The sequence below is a fragment of the Engystomops pustulosus genome, chromosome 6, assembly GCF_040894005.1.
Source record: "Engystomops pustulosus chromosome 6, aEngPut4.maternal, whole genome shotgun sequence".
NCBI classification, from domain to species: Eukaryota; Metazoa; Chordata; class Amphibia; order Anura; family Leptodactylidae; genus Engystomops; species Engystomops pustulosus.
This window is the reverse complement of record NC_092416.1, coordinates 27,771,209-27,791,021: the sequence shown is the minus strand read 5'-3', so window position 1 is coordinate 27,791,021 and position 19,813 is coordinate 27,771,209. Positions and strand designations below refer to the sequence as shown.

The 19,813-nt window shown below is 42.8% G+C and overlaps 1 protein-coding gene across 4 annotated transcripts in view; it reads left to right on the top strand.

Moving 5' to 3' along the window:
* Nucleotides 1-19,813, top strand: part of IGSF21 (immunoglobin superfamily member 21) — a 430,456-nt gene that overhangs the window by 322,966 nt on the left and 87,677 nt on the right. For all 4 annotated transcript variants that reach the window (XM_072155256.1, XM_072155257.1, XM_072155255.1 and 1 more), the window contains exon 5: nt 16,983-17,098. In XM_072155256.1, the coding sequence (XP_072011357.1) occupies nt 16,983-17,098 (116 nt within the window). The remainder of the gene's footprint in view (nt 1-16,982; nt 17,099-19,813) is intronic.

The following is a 19,813-nucleotide window of genomic DNA, read 5'->3' as shown; positions in this document are numbered from 1 at the left end:
ACAGGGTTTAGGTCTGCATGTGCCACCTCCCTTACCTCCCGCTTGAGGTTGGACACCTGGGGAACAGTGAATATTCTTGTCTGGTGAACATTCAGGGATTTTCTACAACGCAGTAAAGGCACATGGCAACTGATGTTAGAGAGAGGCCAACCCCTTTAATAATTCCTTTGTTTTATTGCTGTGATCTTGTATCGTCACAGTGTCCAACTCAACGCACTCCATGGGTGATTCCTCACTGATATTTGCTGAGTTAAAATATCAGGGACTTTCCAGTATGTTCTCCTACTCTTCACATCTTCAAGGGCCACGTCTACACTTTCACTTAGTTTTTGAAGAACTCAGCAGGAAGGTTATTCCAAATATCTAAGCAGAGATTTTCTTGCTTAGATCCTCTTTCTGTTTCTATGATCCCAGACTGGATGATGTTGAGATCAGGGCTCTGTGGGATCATCGTATCTTTCTGTGGATAGTTTTTTTGTTACATAAGCTGGATGTCTAGAATTCTCCAACTGCAGAATACATTTGTAACCCAGATCTGCTTATTTCTTCAACCTAATGTATCCTTCCATTTTTATATGGATGCTGCATTATACATAGTATAATACATTGTAAGTTATACAGGTAGTGATAAGCACATCCAGGCTGTCCCTATTATAAAGAACATAGTCGGGATAGTAACATGGTTAAAGGACACCTGTCATCCGGTCTGTGTCACTAGTCCTGTCACCTCTACCTGTTGGAGCAGCTACAAGGATCCCATCCCAGCCTTTATCTAGTTATTTCATACATTATTCATTGTAAAATCATCTATTCTTTATCATGTAAATGAGGCTGGTCACATGGTCAGAGGCAGTGATGTCACCCCTGTTACCCCTCCCCTCTCCTCCCCCTGCTCATGTCTGTGTGTAATGTATAGTAAAGCATGGCTAGTGTGTGTGCTGCATCTGCTGACATGCTGCATCCTCCTAATATACAGGTGAGAGACACAGACATCAGCTACACATGAATCTGACATGTTCTGCTGTAACCTGGCTGCCTGGAGCTGCTGTATCTCTCCTAAACACACACACACATGCACACACAGGCTGCAGGGGGCGTGGCCACCAGCACCAGGAAGCACATCATTATACAGCCTCACTCCATTATACAGGCTGTCAGTCATGCACTGGGGGTGTGGCTGTGCCTCCCACTCATGAATAGAGTGGACAGCTTGAATATGCTAATGCTTCATTGGACATTTCACAGGTCATTTGCATACAGCTTTAGGACCTCATTGCTTAGGTTTACAGGCATGTAGAGGGACAATGAAGGGATAGAGGCAATGCTCTCTAATGGCAGTTTATGAAAATATATTTAGTTTAGGGGGGTTATTTTGCATGACGGGTTCTTTTTAAGTGGGGGTTGGGCCGGGGGCGAGCTTGATAAAGAGATAGACCTAAGATATAAAATTATTTCCTATCCAGAGGGTCGGGGATAACTTACTGATGGTAAAGGGGTTTGCCCATGAAGCAGAGTTCTCAAATATGAATCCCCGAGTGATGTCTAAACAATAAAGTTCATTTTTGACCACTTTGCAATTGTACTCAGTTTTATTGCTGTTATCACTAGCTCCTATCACTCAGTGATGGTCAGTGTAAGTGTAATCCCAGAGTTTGAGCAGGGACTCTCTAAGCAGACACTTGACGATTCTTCTGTGCTGTGAGATGCTGTGTGCTGATAAAGTGCTTAGATTATCAGGGTACAGGGTTTATATACGCTTTCATTTAGCTTTAAAAGTCTACTAGTATATGATACTTAGAAAATAAGATAGATATAAGACACAATGCCACACTTGGCTCTGCTGCCTCACCTTATCAATGTCACCCCCCTGGGATCCAGAGCTTATCTTGTTAGTAGAGCAGCTGCCATGCTACTAAAAGCACAGCTGAACTAGGATGTTCCTGTGTTTGTAGTTTGCTGTCTGTTCCCCCCTCCTTCTCCTTGCAATGCAAGATTAGCTAGAGGGAATTGTCCGACCCTAGTTTATCGGTTTTAGATTTACGGTCGGATCCAGGGACAACCAAAATTGTAATCACCAGTGGGGTCATTTATCTTTATTTTTCTGCCTGTTTTTTTCTGTCTCTTTTGAGACTTTTCAATTTTTGCACTTTTTTTGGGCATATTTTGAAATGGACATTCGTCAGTAAGACACATTTATCTTCTATTCCAGATGTGCTAAATGTTGCAAATTACATTTATCATTTTAATTGTCTAACATTTGTGCCGTTTTTGGCGCAAAAAAATCCAGACGAAACCATACTTAAAGAAAACTTAGAAAATGGATAGAAATGACTTGAGACATTTGTGTGACATTTTTGAGACATTTTTGAACACAAAGTTGCTTAAGTATCTATGCATATTCATATTCTTCTAGCACAGCTGTACCTTCATCTTCCTGATTGACAAGGGGCCTACTTTTTCTTCAGACAAGTGAACTCTGCTGTTCTTCATCATTCAGCCCGCCCTCAGAAATAAGCTATTGTCTGTCTATGTGTCTGACTGACTCACTGAAGAGATCAGCTCCTCATTCACCCTTGCCTCAAGAATGATAGAAACAATGTATGTTTGTGTCTGACCTACTGAAGAGAAATGAACTTCTCATTCACCCCTCCCTCGGGCATTCTCTTCAGCGAGTCACACAGCCAGCGTCTTCTTCATTCCAGTGGGAGGGGGGAATGAGATGGAGGAGCGGCTGATCAGGAAGGACATGAAAATGCTGGACTCCGCTCAGAGGAAAGACGCTGATTGGACTCACATGGGGTAATTTCTATAGATGGGGTAATTTCTCTAGATGGTGAGTGAACTTTATGAATGGACTGTGGAACTTTTCAGGCATGGAGAGGAACAATATAGGGATAGTTGTACTGCTGTATAATAGTTTTCAAAAATATGTTTAGTTTGTGTGGCTTAATTTATCTGACAGGTTCGCTTTAAGCTTTCGGAGGTTTGGGCAGGCACATCCCTACTCTGGGTATACCCTGCCAAGATTGTGGCCCGGTTCCCCCTGTGCGATATGAAAGGTGATGTATTTTGTGCTTGTATTTATTGGGGATGGGTCTCTAGTGGTCTACCCTGTGCACCCCTTAGGGGATCAGTATTACTTATGTGCAGCCTGAATCCTGACTCATCTCATCTGTGCTTTTTGCTGAGCGTTCAGGCGTAGAATCGCAGCCCTCAGAGATTTCTACAATTCCTGAAACGCGCTGTGCCTTTTCTTTTTTTCTCTCTTATTTATTCCATTTTTTTGGGTAACTTTGTATCCACCGGTGCTGTGTCCCTGATAACATTGTAACTCTCTCTATGATTGTATCTTGCCATTTACTAAGCGATGAGGGTCATAGCCGCCATTAGGAGGATTTAGGAGTATGGTGTACAATCTGTGTGGCTCGGCTTTTGGTCGGGGCCGGAGTGTTTCACTGTGTGAGCGTGAAGGTCAGAGATTGAGACTTTATGTGATTTAGATAGTTCTGCTCTCTGCTTTCCTCTTGATAAATTTCACACCAGGAAGAGATTTATGAAGAAAGGTTTTATTTCTTATCATTTTTTTTGTCTCCTTTACCAAAGAGACTCTAAATCAATAACCCCCCACCCTGGAGCCTCATCCCCCGCACCGCGCACCTTCTGTACTGAGTCCATGCCGCTTACTTCTGATTGCTGATTTCTAAATCAAGATGTTTCACTCGCTGGATGGAGGCTGCATCTACGTCTTCTCCTCAAGGTTATCCGGGAGCTTTATAGAAGGAGAATGTCAGGGTCTGGCTAATGTAGGATCCAGAGGTGACGAGGATGTATGATGTGTCTGAGATGAAAGGTCCGCTCGTTACAGGTCCTCCGGGTCTTTAATCTTATCATCCCTCCTATTATGGAGCACAAACATGGGATGCCAGATTTAGGGCTTAAGAATTCCGGTTTATGAAATCTTCTTCATAGCTATACAAGAAAGTGTAATAAATTTAGCAGAATATATAACAGGGACAGAGCAATGATCTGCTAGAGAGGTCAGTGGTGTAATAATCTGCAATCCGGAGGAGCAGAGCAATTTTCTGCAGATTTCTAGAAAGGACCGTGGTGTAATAATCTGCAGAATATATCACTTTGGATATGGCAGGAGGTGGAGGGGACAGAGTAATGTTCTGCCAATAGTTGTAATAATCTGCAGAATATATAACTACTTATGTATTGAGAGGTATAGGAGGGAGAGCAAGGTTCGGTACACCTGTAGAGAGGGCAGTGGTGTAATAATCTGCAGGATATATAACTACTTATGTATTGAGAGGTATAGGAGGGAGAGCAAGGTTCGGTACACCTGTAGAGAGGGCAGTGGTGTAATAATCTGCAGAATATATAACTACTTATGTATTGAGAGGTATAGGAGGGAGAACAAGGTTCGGTACACCTGTAGAGAGGGCAGTGGTGTAATAATCTGCAGAATATATAACTACTTATGTATTGAGAGGTATAGGAGGGAGAACAAGGTTCGGTACACCTGTAGAGAGGGCAGTAGTGTAATAATCTGCAGAATATAAGCCTATTTCTATGTTAAGGGGAAGAACAATATTCTGCGTCTCTGGAAAGCATTCAGTGGTGTAATAGTCTTCAGATTATATCACTGTGTATCCATCAGGAAGTAGAGTGATTGGTGGTGTAATAATCTGCAGAGCATATCAATATATATATATATATATATATATAGGGGTAAGGAGGCAGAGCAATGTCCTGCAGATCTGTAGAGGGGGCAGTAATTTGCAAAATGTATCACAATTTACAAATTAGGTGGTGAAGGGGAAAAATAATGTTAATAATGCACTTATTCATCCAGGGGCTTTCGAGTAGAGTGGTTCAGTGGTGTAATAATCTGCAGAATATATATCACTATGTATTTGCTAGGTGGTGCAGAGCAATTTTCTGCTCTTGTCTAGAGGGACGGTGGTGTAATAATCTGCAGAATATCACACTATGTATCTGCTAGGTGGTGCAAAGCAATTTTCTGCTGGTCTCTAGAGGGAAAGTGGTGTAATAATCTGCAGAATATATCACTAAGTATCTGTCAGGAGGCAGAGCGTGCAGAGCAATGTTCTGCAGATCCATGGTGAGGTCGGTACTGTGTGTATAAGTGTAATATTATGTTGCTGATGCCTATGCTCCTGTTCATACCTGGCAATACAATGGATGTATAGTAGGGATGTGCTACACGCATATACAGTATATGGATGCTCTGGAGTAGATATGACAGGGGCAGAGTGCTCTCTTACTGTAGGTTATGTCCCTTTAAATTGTCCCTTTCCCTGGTATTGCACCGCACCAGTCCAGAGACACGATAATAAAACAGCACCAAACTCTTTAAGTTTCCCCTTCAGTAATGAATTTTAATACTCTGGCATTTATCAGTGATTTTTCTCTTCCTATTACCCATAATCCATTAGTTCAAAGGCTTTTTTTTTCTAAATATCCATGTATTTTTTTGCCCATTTTTTTTTTTGCTGGTTGATTCATGAAACTCCATTTGCCGGAGATAATATTCCAAATGCATTTTATTTTATCTGAGACGGATTCATCAAAGTCGTCTATGATGGAAATGCGAGCATTTAGACGGAGCATTCATCAAAGGTTTTCAGTTCTCTCGCAGTAGATGAATAAGACATCTTGTCCTATTATTCATCTACATATCTGGGAGGATGCCCCATGTAGGAAGAAATCTCCAAGAAGCCACCGTAGCCCCGGAGCGGCTGCAGAATATCATATTAGGCACTTGTAGTTTTCTCATCTCCTGCCATTACTGTAATGAGGTTCATCTCTCTGCAGAGCTTGTGCTAATACACAGTAGCCAGTCTGAGCGAGACGAGCTGCAGTGTAAAGCATTGGGGAGAGATACACCCTAAACCATTGGCCAGACTGAGCACGGATACCTCGAAATCTAATAGACTATGCAAATAAGCCCAACCTGTGCCCTAAAGGATCAATGCTTCACTGTAAAGCATGGGGGAACAGAAGACGCTAATACACAAAACAGAAGGGAATCTGTCATCCGTTCACTGTAGAATTCCTAAAGAGCTAGTTAATCTAGGTTTTCTTTGTATGTTTAGGAGCAGCAGGACTGTGAAAGATGGATTGTAGTTTCTGTACATGCACTGGTAGAGGATCCTCACACTGCTGTATTCTGAGCACTCTACACTAAACTGTTACAGAGCTTCTCCCTTCTTCTCTGAGTGACAATCGCAGCAAAAAAAAAAAAGCAACAACTAATAGATTGGAGGGGGGCGATTGTAAAGCTACTCATGGCAGAGAGCTAAGATCCCAGCAGTGTGAGGACACACCCCCATACACTTGGAGAAGCTACAATTCTGGAATATAGATCCATTTTCAACAGTTCTGCTGCTACTAACAACACAAAGTCTGGTTACACATCTGACCAGCAACAATACCTAACACTGTCTGCAATCCCCTTTAAAGCAAACCTTTAAAAAGCTTATATATCTTTTGCTGATTCTGGGGAACCCCTTTAATAGAACATTAATGCACTGACACTAACATAAAGTGATAATGAGATTTTATAGCTGGTGTCAGGTTCCAAAGGCCTATGCCATGCTCATTTTAAAAATGCCTTTGTTAACATTCTGAATTATTCCAGTACTTTATAAAATTTAATTTCACATTACATGGCTCCCTGCTCAGCTGCAGCAGCATGTGTGCCTGTGTCTCAGTCTCCTCTGTACATTGAGCAGTCAGGGTAGGGAGGAGGATGGTGTGGAGTAGAGGAAGAATGCATGAGGAGACACAGGAAAACACAGGCTGTACCCCCCCTTTCCATGGGACACACCACATGCTGCTGTCAGGGAGCCAAGTAATGTAAAATAAACTTTTATAAAGTACTGAAATGATTCAGAATGCTGACAAAGGCATTTTTAAAATGAGCATGGCATAGGCTTTTAGAACCTTTCACCAGCTTTAAAATCACATTATCACTTTATGTTAGCGTCACTGCATTAATGTTCTATTAAAGGGGTTTCCCAGAATCGCCAAAAAATATATAGCTCCCCCTACACCCCAATGGCTATAGAACACAAATTCTGATAGGCAGCATCCTAATGATGGCACTGGAGATTTTGTAGGTCAGTTGATGCTTTAATTTTTAATGTCATCAACATCAGCTGTATAGCCCTTTAAATCTTCTGAATAATATATATATATTGCCGACATCTCCTGTGCCGGTTCCCTCATAGCCGGCTCCCTCATTCCTGAAGAAGGCTGAACATGGGAGACCCTACAGACTCTCTACATGGCATCTTTCCTGTAGGCGTCTTTACAATTTCCTCTTAAATTAATCAACTGATTTGAAGTCTATAGTTTGTGCGGAAGTGAGTTCCGGAATGTGATTACTGGAGAGTGGAGGATTTCTGCTGATAAATCTTAACCATTGCGGTGGCGGCTCGGTGCCGGTGGCTTCTCTGCTCCTCTATTCCCCCCGGAATATTTCCTCATTTCCTGGTAGATTTCATTTATATATCTGGGTTTAAGCAATTTCTTCTGATAACTGGTCTGACCACCTCGTTATGGCGCCTTTATTAGACTTCCCCTCGTAGACCGCTCACTCCTCGTACCGGTGGAGATTTCAATTACATTTACGTCAAGACACTAAACTGATTTATCTCTGTGTCTTTTGTCTTTATCTATCTGGGATTTTCTCCCCAGCCAATGGCAACACAACAAATACTTTACAGGCACTTTGTGTGCATCTCAAGTCTTAAAGGGATTTTCCATTTTTTTTCACTACCCAATTATATGACCTACACAATGTACTCAGGATCCTCTTGTGTCATAGACCACATAACCTGTTGCATCAGGAAATGGTTATTTAAACTTTATATATTACACATATTTTTTAAGAATTTTAAAGGGAACCCATTTTCACATATACAGCTAGTGACAGGTTCCCTATTAACTTATTGACACCCTTCTTTTAGCTAAAAATTTTTCTCTTACATCCCCATAAATCAACTTTACCTTATATTACCTGGCATCAGAAGGGGGCGTGTCCTGCTTGGCAATCCCCTCCCATCTACTCCTCATGTCCCATGCCTCTTCTTAGTATTCAGCACTTCCTGTCGTGTGACCAGGCTGATGTCATCAGTTCCTGTTACATCTGCAACTTCTACCCGATGTATGTATCTGATCACATGAAATCACAACAGCCTCTATGGAGAATGGGGAGGAGGAGAAGTCCATGCTGGGATTAGATACATACATTTCATGGGATTAGATACAAACATGATGGTTGCCCATGTCAACCAATCAGAGCTTAGCTTTAATTTCATAAACAGCTATGTGAAAATAAAACAGAGCTCTGACTGGTTGCTCTTCTGATAACTCTCCCCGATAGAGTAGATGTTGCAGATGTATCAGGTCCTTAGATGACATCACCTTGGTCACATGACTTTAATTGCCCAATGATGTAACAGAACTCTCTCTCAATGTACCACTGAATATGCAGGGCCTAACTGGACCTTACAGACTGATTTTTTAACATTGCAGTCATGTAAATGAACCATTTAGAGATAAGGGCAATGTTTTTGAAGCATAGTTTTTAATAGAGTATTAATTTTGTGTGGGTTCATTTCAATGGCAGATTCCCTTTAACTGTTTATTTACACTATTTAAATAAATAGCAACAGCATACAGACATACGGGGCTCACCACAGGCTGCTGCCAGGGAACCAAGTAATGTGAAATAAACTTTTCTAAAGCACTAAAATGAGTCAGAATGCTGACAAATGCAGTTTTAAAATCAGAACCTTGAACCAGTCACCAGATAAAAATGACATTCCTATTGACAGCTTTGCTTTAAAAGATCAATATACCATAGGTCATGTTTGTTAGGTTTGCCCATAGAGTAATTACAGTCATGTCTTTTTTTGCCATTTGTAGACCATTTATCTAACACTGCATTGGTATACACCTCCTTGTACCACAGAACATCTCTTGGTCACATCTGAAGCATTAAAGTATGGAAATATTAGAACAAAATTGAATGTAGAATTTTGGTAAAGGGTTCATTTTTTTAAAATAAAATTTTAAAATGAGAAGGGACTGTATTTAAAATTAGAAAAAGGCTCCCTGTCCCTTACTGTAAAATAAATAGGAACAGATAGTACTGCCTCCTTGTCTCTGCCTGTTAATGATAAAGGAACACATGGCACTTGCTTCCTGTTTATCACTGTAAACTAAGTAGGAACAGATAGTGCTGCCTCCTTGTCACTGTCTGTTAATGATACAGGAACATGTAATACTGGTTCCCTTTCTCTTACTGTAAATAAAGTAGAAACAGTTAGCACTGGCTACTTGTCACTGTCTGTTAATGATAAAGGAATACACTACAGTACTTTCAACCTATTCATTAAAGTAAACTAAGTAAGAACAGATAGTACTGCCTCCTTGTCACTCTCTGTTAATGATACAGGAACATGTAATACTGGCTCCCTGTTCATAACAGTAAACTAAGTAGGAACAGATAGTACTGCCTCCTTGTTACTGCCTGTAAATGATGCAGGAACATGTAATACTGTGTCCCTGTCTCTTACTCTAGGTAAGAACAGATAGTACTGCCTCCTTGTTACTGTCTGTAAATGATACAGGAACATGTAATACTGTGTCCCTGTCTCTTACTCTAGGTAAGAACAGATAGTACTGCCTCCTTGTTACTGTCTGTAAATGATGCAGGAACATGTAATACTGTGTCCCTGTCTCTTACTCTAGGTAAGAACAGATAGTACTGCCTCCTTGTTACTGTCTGTAAATGATACAGGAACATGTAATACTGTGTCCCTGTCTCTTACTCTAGGTAAGAACAGATAGTACTGCCTCCTTGTTACTGTCTGTAAATGATACAGGAACATGTAATGCTGTGTCCCTGTCTCTTACTATAGGTAAGAACAGATAGTACTGCCTCCTTGTTACTGTCTGTAAATGATGCAGGAACATGTAATACTGTGTCCCTGTCTCTTACTCTAGGTAAGAACAGATAGTACTGCCTCCTTGTTACTGTCTGTAAATGATACAGGAACATGTAATACTGTGTCCCTGTCTCTTACTCTAGGTAAGAACAGATAGTACTGCCTCCTTGTTACTGTCTGTAAATGATGCAGGAACATGTAATACTGTGTCCCCGTCTCTTACTCTAGGTAAGAACAGATAGTATTGCCTCCTTGTTACTGTCTGTAAATGATACAGGAACATGTAATACTGTGTCCCTGTCTCTTACTCTAGGTAAGAACAGATAGTATTGCCTCCTTGTTACTATCTGTTAATGATACAGGGTCAGATAGTACTGCTGCCCTGTTTTCTCCTAAAAATGAAGATGACCCAGCTAGAGTCGTATTGTCTTCCTTTAACTTTATGTAAGCACAGATAGTACTGCCTCACTGCCTGTCCCTGTATATGATGATTATTCTCTCTCTGTAGGTGATGTAGAATAGTGAATATTTCAGAGCGTCTTTTATATAAATAGAAGCAGGGTGTAATGTTCCATGACAAGTGGTGTGATTTTGTTTCCTTCAGTCTATGTTTAGTTTGTTGTTGACGGCTGCCCAGTATTTATATAAGGAAGCGCAGCTCCGGAGCACAAACTGCTCCTCTACCAGGTGACCGAATGTGCCTTGTAATAGACCTGGCTGCCACCAATGTCCCTTTATATTTCTCCCCTGTCCTCCTATGTGTCAATGTTAGTGAGGATGGAGGGCAGAATAATCTGTCAGGCAGACGTCTTCATCCTGTGAACACCTAGAGACTACACAGAAGACGTCTCGTGTGAGCGCATCTACCATGCACCCCCCTCAGGCAACGCTGCCTTCTACATGTGATTATGCAAAACCGCAATAATACATTCAATTTAATTTAGCTGCTGATTTCCGAAATGATCGTCTGATTTCTTATTGTATATGTATGACTGTGTGGTGTGCGCTGCTTACTGAAGACTGAGGATCCGTGTATAGGTGCCTGTAGGTATCTCATATAGGTGAGTAGAGCCTGGACTAGATCCATATAGTCATTGGGGCAGATTTACTTACCCGGCCCATTCGCGATCCAGCGGCGCGTTCTCTGAACAGGATTCGGGTCCGGACGGGAAAGCATTGGAACGCGCCGGAATACACCGAGCTGGACCAGGTGAAGGTAAGCGCTTCCCAAGCGACACATTTTCGGTTATTAAATGCGGCAGTTTTTCCGAATACGTCGGGTTTTCGTTCGGCCACGTCCCCCGATTTCCGTTGCGTGCATGCCAGCGCCGATGCGCCACAATCCGATCGCGTGCGCCAAAATCCCGGGGCAATTCATTTACAATCGGCGCAAATCGGAAATATTCGGGTAACACCTCGGGAAAACGCGAATCGGGCCCTTAGTAAATGACCCCCACTGTTTCTGATATGATGTCATTGCAGTATGGTGGATCCACCCATGGCGCATCATAGCGCCTCTTCAGGGACTGCAATTCAGAAGTATACTTTTAAAAAAGAATTTAATGTAAATTGGGGCTAAAGGGCTCTAAGGGGCAGTTACAGGAGTGGCTCCAGGCTGCACGTCCACTACAGCACTCCTACCCCACCCTCTGACTCCTCAAGCCCCGCCTCCTCCAGGCTCTGGCTGCATGCCCCACACAGCTGTTTTACCCTGTTCCCTGCAGACTCATCCTTTGACCCCTCTTGCACACTCCCCACAGCACTTCTATCCCTCCTAATGCACTCCTCATCTCTGACCCCCACCCCCTCAGGACTTCAGTTTCACGCTTTATAATCCGGGAGGGGGGGCAGAAGAGTTATTGGGCAGGTTATCAGCGCTGTGGGGGGCATACAGTTGGAGGGCTGAGGGCTTCCACTAACGCCCCACAGAGCCCTGCAGCCTAATTTACAAAACATGAAAGTCTTTTTTCTTACAAAGCATCAGCTGGCTATTATCTTTAATAAAAGTATTCTTTATAACCTCTACAAAGCAGAGGTGCTGTAATGTAGAGGTTAAATGAAGTGGTAAATTTGCTTTAAAGGACACCTACTGCCAGGATGAAAGACTTTATGCAAATGCAAAGCCTAAGGGGCTCCAGGCTGCATTTACACCTTTGGAACCTGGAGCCCCTCAGGCTCATTTACATACAGTCCTTCATCCTGGTGGTAGATGTCAGGAAAAAAAACACATACAAATCTGCATCAAAAACTCAGCACAGAATCCACACAAATAAACCAGTGCTATAGGTAAGTATATCCCAGGAGTGCTACTACATCCTGATGGATATATATGACGCACCTCAATCTCCGGGATTCCCGCCCTCGGAAACCTCCCACTTGTCGCCTCAAATCAGGAGATAAACCGAAAATGTAGAATAACATAAAAGACGATGAGATCGATGTGACGACGTTGTGGAAAGTTTAAAGATTTGTTGTAAAACGAGGTATTAGCTATAAAACGGAAAGGACTGGCTGAGGTATGTACAGCGCCGGGGGAAGGGTGCAGGGAAGGAGGGAATAGGCAAAAAATGATCGCACAGGAGTGAAGTTAATTAAAGGAGTGGGACTATGGGCTCAGTAATAAACCTCTGTCTTGCCGCACTTTTATAGGCCCCCATAATTCGCCTTCCCCGCTGTTGCACGTACAGAGCAGGTAGGTCATTAAGGCCCCCGCCAGTGGCAGCGCCGAGGAGAGAACACAAGCAGCGCAGTCGTCTTAACTGCTGGCCCCTTTTCTTTTTTACAGCTCTCTTTTTTTCCCCCCTTTTTAATTGGCCTCTTTATGATCTGTGAGTAAAATACACCGGCAGATATGTGCGCTTTTATTGCCGTCTGTCCCCAGAGGCTCAGAGCGGTAAGGAAGAATACACTCTCGTCTGCTGCACCTCGGAAGGTTATTCCGGGGCTCAGATGCTCCCTGCAAGCAATGGCTTCCTGATGAGTATAAAACACACACACATAACAAACAGGGGAGGCGAAAACGGATCCCATAGGAATACATCCAACCTTTAAAGGGACGGTACTTTGTCTTCCGCAATTTTCTGTGCAGCCTGTAACCAGTTGTATTGAAGATTTCTCCCCTTTGTCCTAATCCATCTTCAGTGATGTCTTCATTATTTCGGTGGTTTGTTCTTTGTAGTTTATAATCTTTTTTTTGTAGCTGTGATGTAAGTTATTTTATTTTTATAAATGAGCAGAACTGCAGTGTAAAGTATAGGGTGGATGTTATGACACCATTATGTAATACAGAGGCGGTTAGGAAAGATACATGCAGGGAGTAAGGGGCAGCACGGTGGGTTAGTGGTTAGCATTACAGACTTTCAGCACTGGTGTCCTGGGTTCAAGTCCTAGGGTCAACATCTGCAAAGAGTTTGTATGTTCTCTCTGTGTTTGTGTTAATTTCCTCCGGGTTCTCCTGTTTCCTCCAAAACATACAGGTAGGTTGGTTAGATTGTGAGCCCCATTGGGGACAGGGACTGATTTGGTAAGCTCTGTGTAGCACTGCGTAATCTGTGTGCGCTATATAAATAAAGTATTATTATAAAGGGTAGCAGCAGGACGGGAAGGTTCTGTAGGTTAGGAAAAGGTAGGGATTGTGACTGGAAGAAGTCGTCATGGTGGTCCGGGCCAGTTGGAAAAGACACGTCAGGATCTAGTATCATATTTTCTGAATTTAGACAGATTTACTTCAGATAAAACCTCCTGCTCCACAGCAGCCTTACATAATGGAGGGGGTCTTCTGCTTGACTGGACCCTCCATGTAATGTGCGTCTGCCAGGAGAAAAGCTTATGGGAAGTGGATAATGTGACATTTGTGTGATTTAGGCTCCACATTTCCTGTGATTTACTGTTGTACCAGGTAAGTGAGAGATCAATTTACTAGAGATTCCCCAGACTTCATTATAGTGATAGAGTCATTTATCCTCCGCAGGCAGAGCAACTCCAGAGATGGCAGCAGAAGCAGCTCATTTGAATAGATTTAAATATTGAAAATATCTCATTTAAATAAATCTAAATGTTCACTTGTCAGAGCCGAGTGCTTTTGTATCTCTGGTTGGATGGAGAATTGTCTCTGCTGCCTTCTTCTCTGTCTGCCGTGGTCCTACCAATCCCCCTTGTACAGCTCTGCTCTCCTGTGCTGGACATTGACATAATGAGGAGCGAGAATGTAATTCTGATATAGCATTTACTGGATACATTGTAGCAAGCAATCAGCTGTGCAAACAGGCCTAAATCAGGACACGGTTGTGTAGTTGTTAGGTTTACATGAGAGTTTCTATTCACTGAAAGCAAGAAAGGGATATGAAAATGGTAGGGGATTGATTGCTTTTTACACAACCTAATTTGAACAGCGTACCTGAGCGATGATGTAGGGGTAAGACCGAGATGTATTGGTGCAACAGATTCATTGGAAACATGTAGCACAACTTGTGAAGTCTTTAAAGAAGTTTAACCCAAAACTTTAAAGAACATCTACCAGCAAAGTCAACATGGTAGACTCATAGATCCAGGAACAGTGACTGTAGTAATCTTCTTATATTTGAAATCCATGGCCTCCTCCTTTCTAAAATCAACTTCTAAATTTATGTTAAAGTGCCTGGATTCACAGTCTGTTGCAATGAGCAGGAAGTGCAGGGAGGGGGAGATCTGCTCTGCTCTTTGTAGCAGCCTGTGAATCTGCCGCCCTGAGGGGTTCTGGTAACACCCCACGGAGCCCTAAGGGCTAATTAACATGTTTTTAAAAGTTGATTTTTGATTTTGATTTTGAAGTATATTAGATATATGGATATCTAATATAAGAAAATAACCACTGTCACAGTGCTTGGATAGTAAGTGTCCCTGGTTTATTAAGCTTGGTTTTGATGTTGGGAACCTAAAGGGAACCTACCACCACAAATCTACCTATAAAGGTAGATTGGGTGGTAGGTGGATCATTGGGACGTGAGGATAGCCCTTTTAAGGGCTAATCCTCACGTCCCCGCACTTTTTTGATAACTTTTATTAGATATTTATTAAAATTTACTTATGCGGCTACTGGGTGTGGAGTAGCCGCATCTGAGGTTACACGAGGCGGCTACTCCACGCCCCGGTAGCCACTTTACCCCACCCTACTCACCCATCTTCGGCGCGGAGCTCCGCGTAGCTGCGCGCCCTCGTCCAGCGATCCTGCCGTCTGCGCATGCGCAGAAGAGCAGGCCCGCGCCTGTTTCGGAGCAGTGACCGCGCAGGCTCTGCGTAGCTGCGCGCCGAAGATGGGTGAGTAGGAGGGGTAAAGTGGCTTCCGGGGCGTGGAGTAGCCGCCTCGTGTAACCTCAGATGCGGCTACTCCACGCCCCAGTAGCCGCATAAGTAAATTTGAATATATATCTAATAAAAGTGATCAAAAAAGTGCGGGGACGTGAAGATTAGCCCTTAAAAGGGCTATCCTCACGTCCCAATGATCCACCTACCACCCAATCTACCTTTATAGGTAGATTTGTGGTGGTAGGTGCCCTTTAAAGAGTAACTGTAAAGCCCTATGAGACTGTAGCTTGTTTACACTTTGTTTCTCAGTTGGTTTCATGGGAGGGGAGGAACTGCTGCTGCTCCCTGCTCACAGGGGAGGAGGTCATGTGACAGTGAATGTAGCAGAGCTGGAAGTGTACAGTAGATACAGATGTCTCCTGCACAGAATAGTGAGGTATAAGATCTCCCTGTTCCCTATCAGTCCCTCCATCTCAGTCTGTGATTCTACAGAACTTTCTCTGTCTCTCGCTGCTCCACCCCTTCCCCACCTGTATCAGCTCTGTCCAGATAAGCTATTAACTCCTAGTGCTCACACAGCACAGGCTATAGACTGCATGTAACTGGTGTACTAATGATTTCTAGCACTTATTCCATGTTCCCTGCTCCTCCATGTGGTGAGAGCTGCCAATAGAACAAGAATATACATTTATTGTTGAACAAAAAAAAAATAGAATATTTATCAATAATCTGTAGTAATGACATCACATGCATCAGAATAAACATCTAAATTCTATCAGGAAACTCTTGTGACTCTATTTCCATGTTCAAGAATCTCTGGTACATCTAATAATCCTGGAATTTATGAACAAAAAGCAACATTATTTATTTACAAACCATCAAGTGAACAACAACAACTGTAACATCTTTATAAGGTTAACATTCACACGACGTATGTTCTCCAAATATACACTGGAGAGTAGTACGAGGGATGACCGCTGCTCGCCGCTTCTGCTCTCCATAGAGAAGCAAGCGACCACCGCCGTAACATGGTAAAATATAGGACATGTCCTATATTACGCCAAGCACAGTCACGGTGTGGGGAGGCAACGTATGCCCAACCGCTCTGTGACCGGGAGCCATAGACATCAATAAGGACCGATATGCTGCTGCACAATTACCTTCGTGTGAATGAGCCCTAACTCTCCAAACTCTGAATTTCTTGTGACTCCATTTCTATAAGAATCATTGGTCCCAATCTCTCATGTTTAGGAATAGCACTTGCCTTACACGAGCCCTTCTTGTCCAAATAGTTGCTTACATCTCATTTGCCAACCAGCTGCCAGTATTATTATCTCATGAATTCCTCCTCCATGTCACAACCTCTTGTGGTATCTAAATGATCTACTGATACTGATGTATGGCACAGGGGGAGCTGTAGCAATGGCGGCCGCTAGGGCTTTTTTGCAAGGGAAATAATTATATTTCTAAGTTTGAAAAAAAGTGCACTTGGTCTTATTTTCGGGGAAACAGGGTAGTTATACTGCCCTCAGGGGTGTGCCAGAAGATCTATTAATCTAAGGGCGGTCCATGTCCTAAAATAATTGTGTAGACATTATGTGCTGTATAGTAGCCATAATATTTTACTATGAATCTGTATAATATGAAGGTGATGTCTCTGACTCTTCCCATATTGGATATAATAAGTAATGATGTTGTATTTTGTCTCTCCAGCTCCTCCGGTTTCTATCGCTGTGATCGCTGCGGATACCCCAGCACCGTTTAGCCGGTACCAGGCGCAGAACTTCACCCTAGTGTGTATCGTGTGCGGAGGGAAGCCAGCTCCCCAGGTCAGTGCAGTCCTCATCACATGGGGAGGCAATCATGTGATTATACCTTTAAACCTTTCCATGCGAATTCCCTTCTAATTAGATGGGAAATATACAAAGAGACAACATCACCTTTATTCCTCACTGGTGAAAACTAATATTCTCCTCTCTTCTCCCAAAAGATTGGATCATGTAGTTCCTCCAACCCTTGAAACCCTTTGGGTGCCAAAAATACGGCCGTGGAGCGGCCACATCAAGTTTACGGATTTTGCCTATAAATCATTATGAAATGATTAATTAGTGACAGTTTTGTGTACTGTTATCATGATACAGTCAGTAATGAATACTTTTGTAATGATTTACCAAAATTTCTCTTTCTCTGTATGTGGCTGCACCACGGCTCCACCAAATATTTTTCCACTCTTTATTATACCAAAGCAGGGTTTCTTTCAAAATACCTTTAATGTGAATAATCTGTATGTGGCAGATTGTTGTAGCATTAGAAGTTACTTTTGGGCTCCTTCTCGCCAATGTGTTTGGTCCATGAAACACGGACCGTATGGTATCCACATTTTATGCACTGAGCACTGGGGAAGTGGATCCAAGCATCATAGTTAAACATGATGTCAGGAGTACCAACACCACTACACTGTATTGTAATCATATTTTCAGTACAGTACTGTACAGGGACTCTTTGCATCATACATAATTATGATGCTTGGAGTCCTATCTGTAGACCAGTTTTTGAACTGTGAAATGCAGTCATCATACGATCCGTGTGTGTTGCATGTACCGAACACGTTTGTGTTAATAAGCCCTTCCATTAGGTAGAAAAAGACGGTAGAAATACATTGTGGGAATTGATAAGTCCATAGTTTGGTGTTTTCTTTCTACTGACTGTGAGTGCGTCTGCCTGGCAGCATCATCACCCCCATCATCCATGTAGCAGCTGCATTCATGTCTCTGTGGTCGGCCCCTTGCCTCTTATTGTCATGCACGTGGCGAGCTCAGCTCCTGTCACTGGAGACTTCCACGTCTGCTCCACGCTTGTTGTGATAAGTATTTCCACAAAGTCGACACTTCTAGATAAAACGAAAGCAGAAAAAAATGAGCAAACATCATTATGAGTTCTTGTTCCGTCTGCTCGTTGCCTTTCACGGCGGTGACAATCCCGGCAGCAGCCTCCTATTGACGGAATCGACCTGCTAAATTAATACATCTTAATGTGCTTTGTAGATTGGTATCGAGCTCGGTGTTGCTGCTTTTATCCTCTTCTCCTTTCAGCGCCGCTCACAAGCCTTTCCAATCAAGGCATCTCTTGTTTTGTGCAGCGCAGCCTCCATCCTGCCTATTATTCATCCTCTGTAATCCGAATGCATAATTCGGTCTCTTGCCCCCTCTGCGGAGCGCGTCGGGTGACGGATGCATCGCTATGTTACAACGCTATTTAGAGAGGGAAGGAAAGAGAAAGCCACGTCCAAGCCGCCTCTGACTTACTGAGCCATTCAGATAAAAAAAAATGCTATTTGGCGTTAAATGCTATTATTCGGACGCCATTGAAGCCGCGTTCTCTCTTAGCAGCACCCGCTATTAACACGCTCCTAGTAACACCTACAGAACAGAAAGGAGAAGGAGTTTCCGCCACTTAATTGCCGCTAAGGAGATACTTTGTACTGTGGCTCCTGCTGTGGATGTATGGGGAGAGATTCTATATTATGGTATAATGGACACGTGTTATGGGAGCGGATCCATTACACTCGCTGTAGTCTAAATGAGCGGCTCTTGATCTGATTATAGTCTGGATTTCAGCCGAATGTTTTATTCTATATTGCTGTATACTGAAAGGCTGGGATAGATTGACGTGACGCACAGTGTACCCGCACCATGCATGGTATGTTACAAAGCACACGGAACACTTTAAAGATTGCTTGTTCCATATTTGTATAATGAACAGTTGCCAACTTTTTAATAAACTTTGCTTTATTTGGACAATGAAAAACCTATGTAGGTGATGCAGCCTCTTATACGCTCCTCCTGTATGCCTAGAAAACTCTCCATAGACCTCATGAGTCCAGACCATTGCTACCTCTGGCCATGAGGCTGCAGTAAAGCATGTCACTAAATGCTGTTACTACCGATCAGGGAAGATGGCAGCCCCAATAATCTTGCCTGTACAAACGAAAATTGGTGACAGTGTTGTCTAGACTGGATACATGTGTATTCTTGTGGACAGGATTTTACATATATCCACATGATACATCATCAGTACTTGATATACCCAGGCCCAAGCTTTCCCAAGAACAAGGATGCCCTGACTGCTACCCAATTGCCAGGGTGAATGTAGAGTTGTCCACCTATTAACGGTTTCCTTGACTAAACCTCCATCAAGGCCATCTGCTGAACAGGGTTTCCATTCTCAAAATAGGTGCTGGTCCCAGATACCCAAATACTTATGACATAGCCTATGGCTATATGGTAAGTACTGTTCCTGAAAAGAATCTTCCTTAAAGTCTTGTATCTGGGGTAACAATCCCATGCTGTGGTTGCCAAGAGCTTTCAAGTATTCTCACACACAACAGAAATTCTGTCCATTCTTCATGACCAAGAAACATCTCATTCATGTTCAGCATTCTTATGAGACCTATTCAGTTCAAAGGGGGAATTGAACCATGAAAACAGGTAAGAGTTCCTAATCCATGAAAACGTAGCACATGTGTAATGGCCCGCTGGACAGTT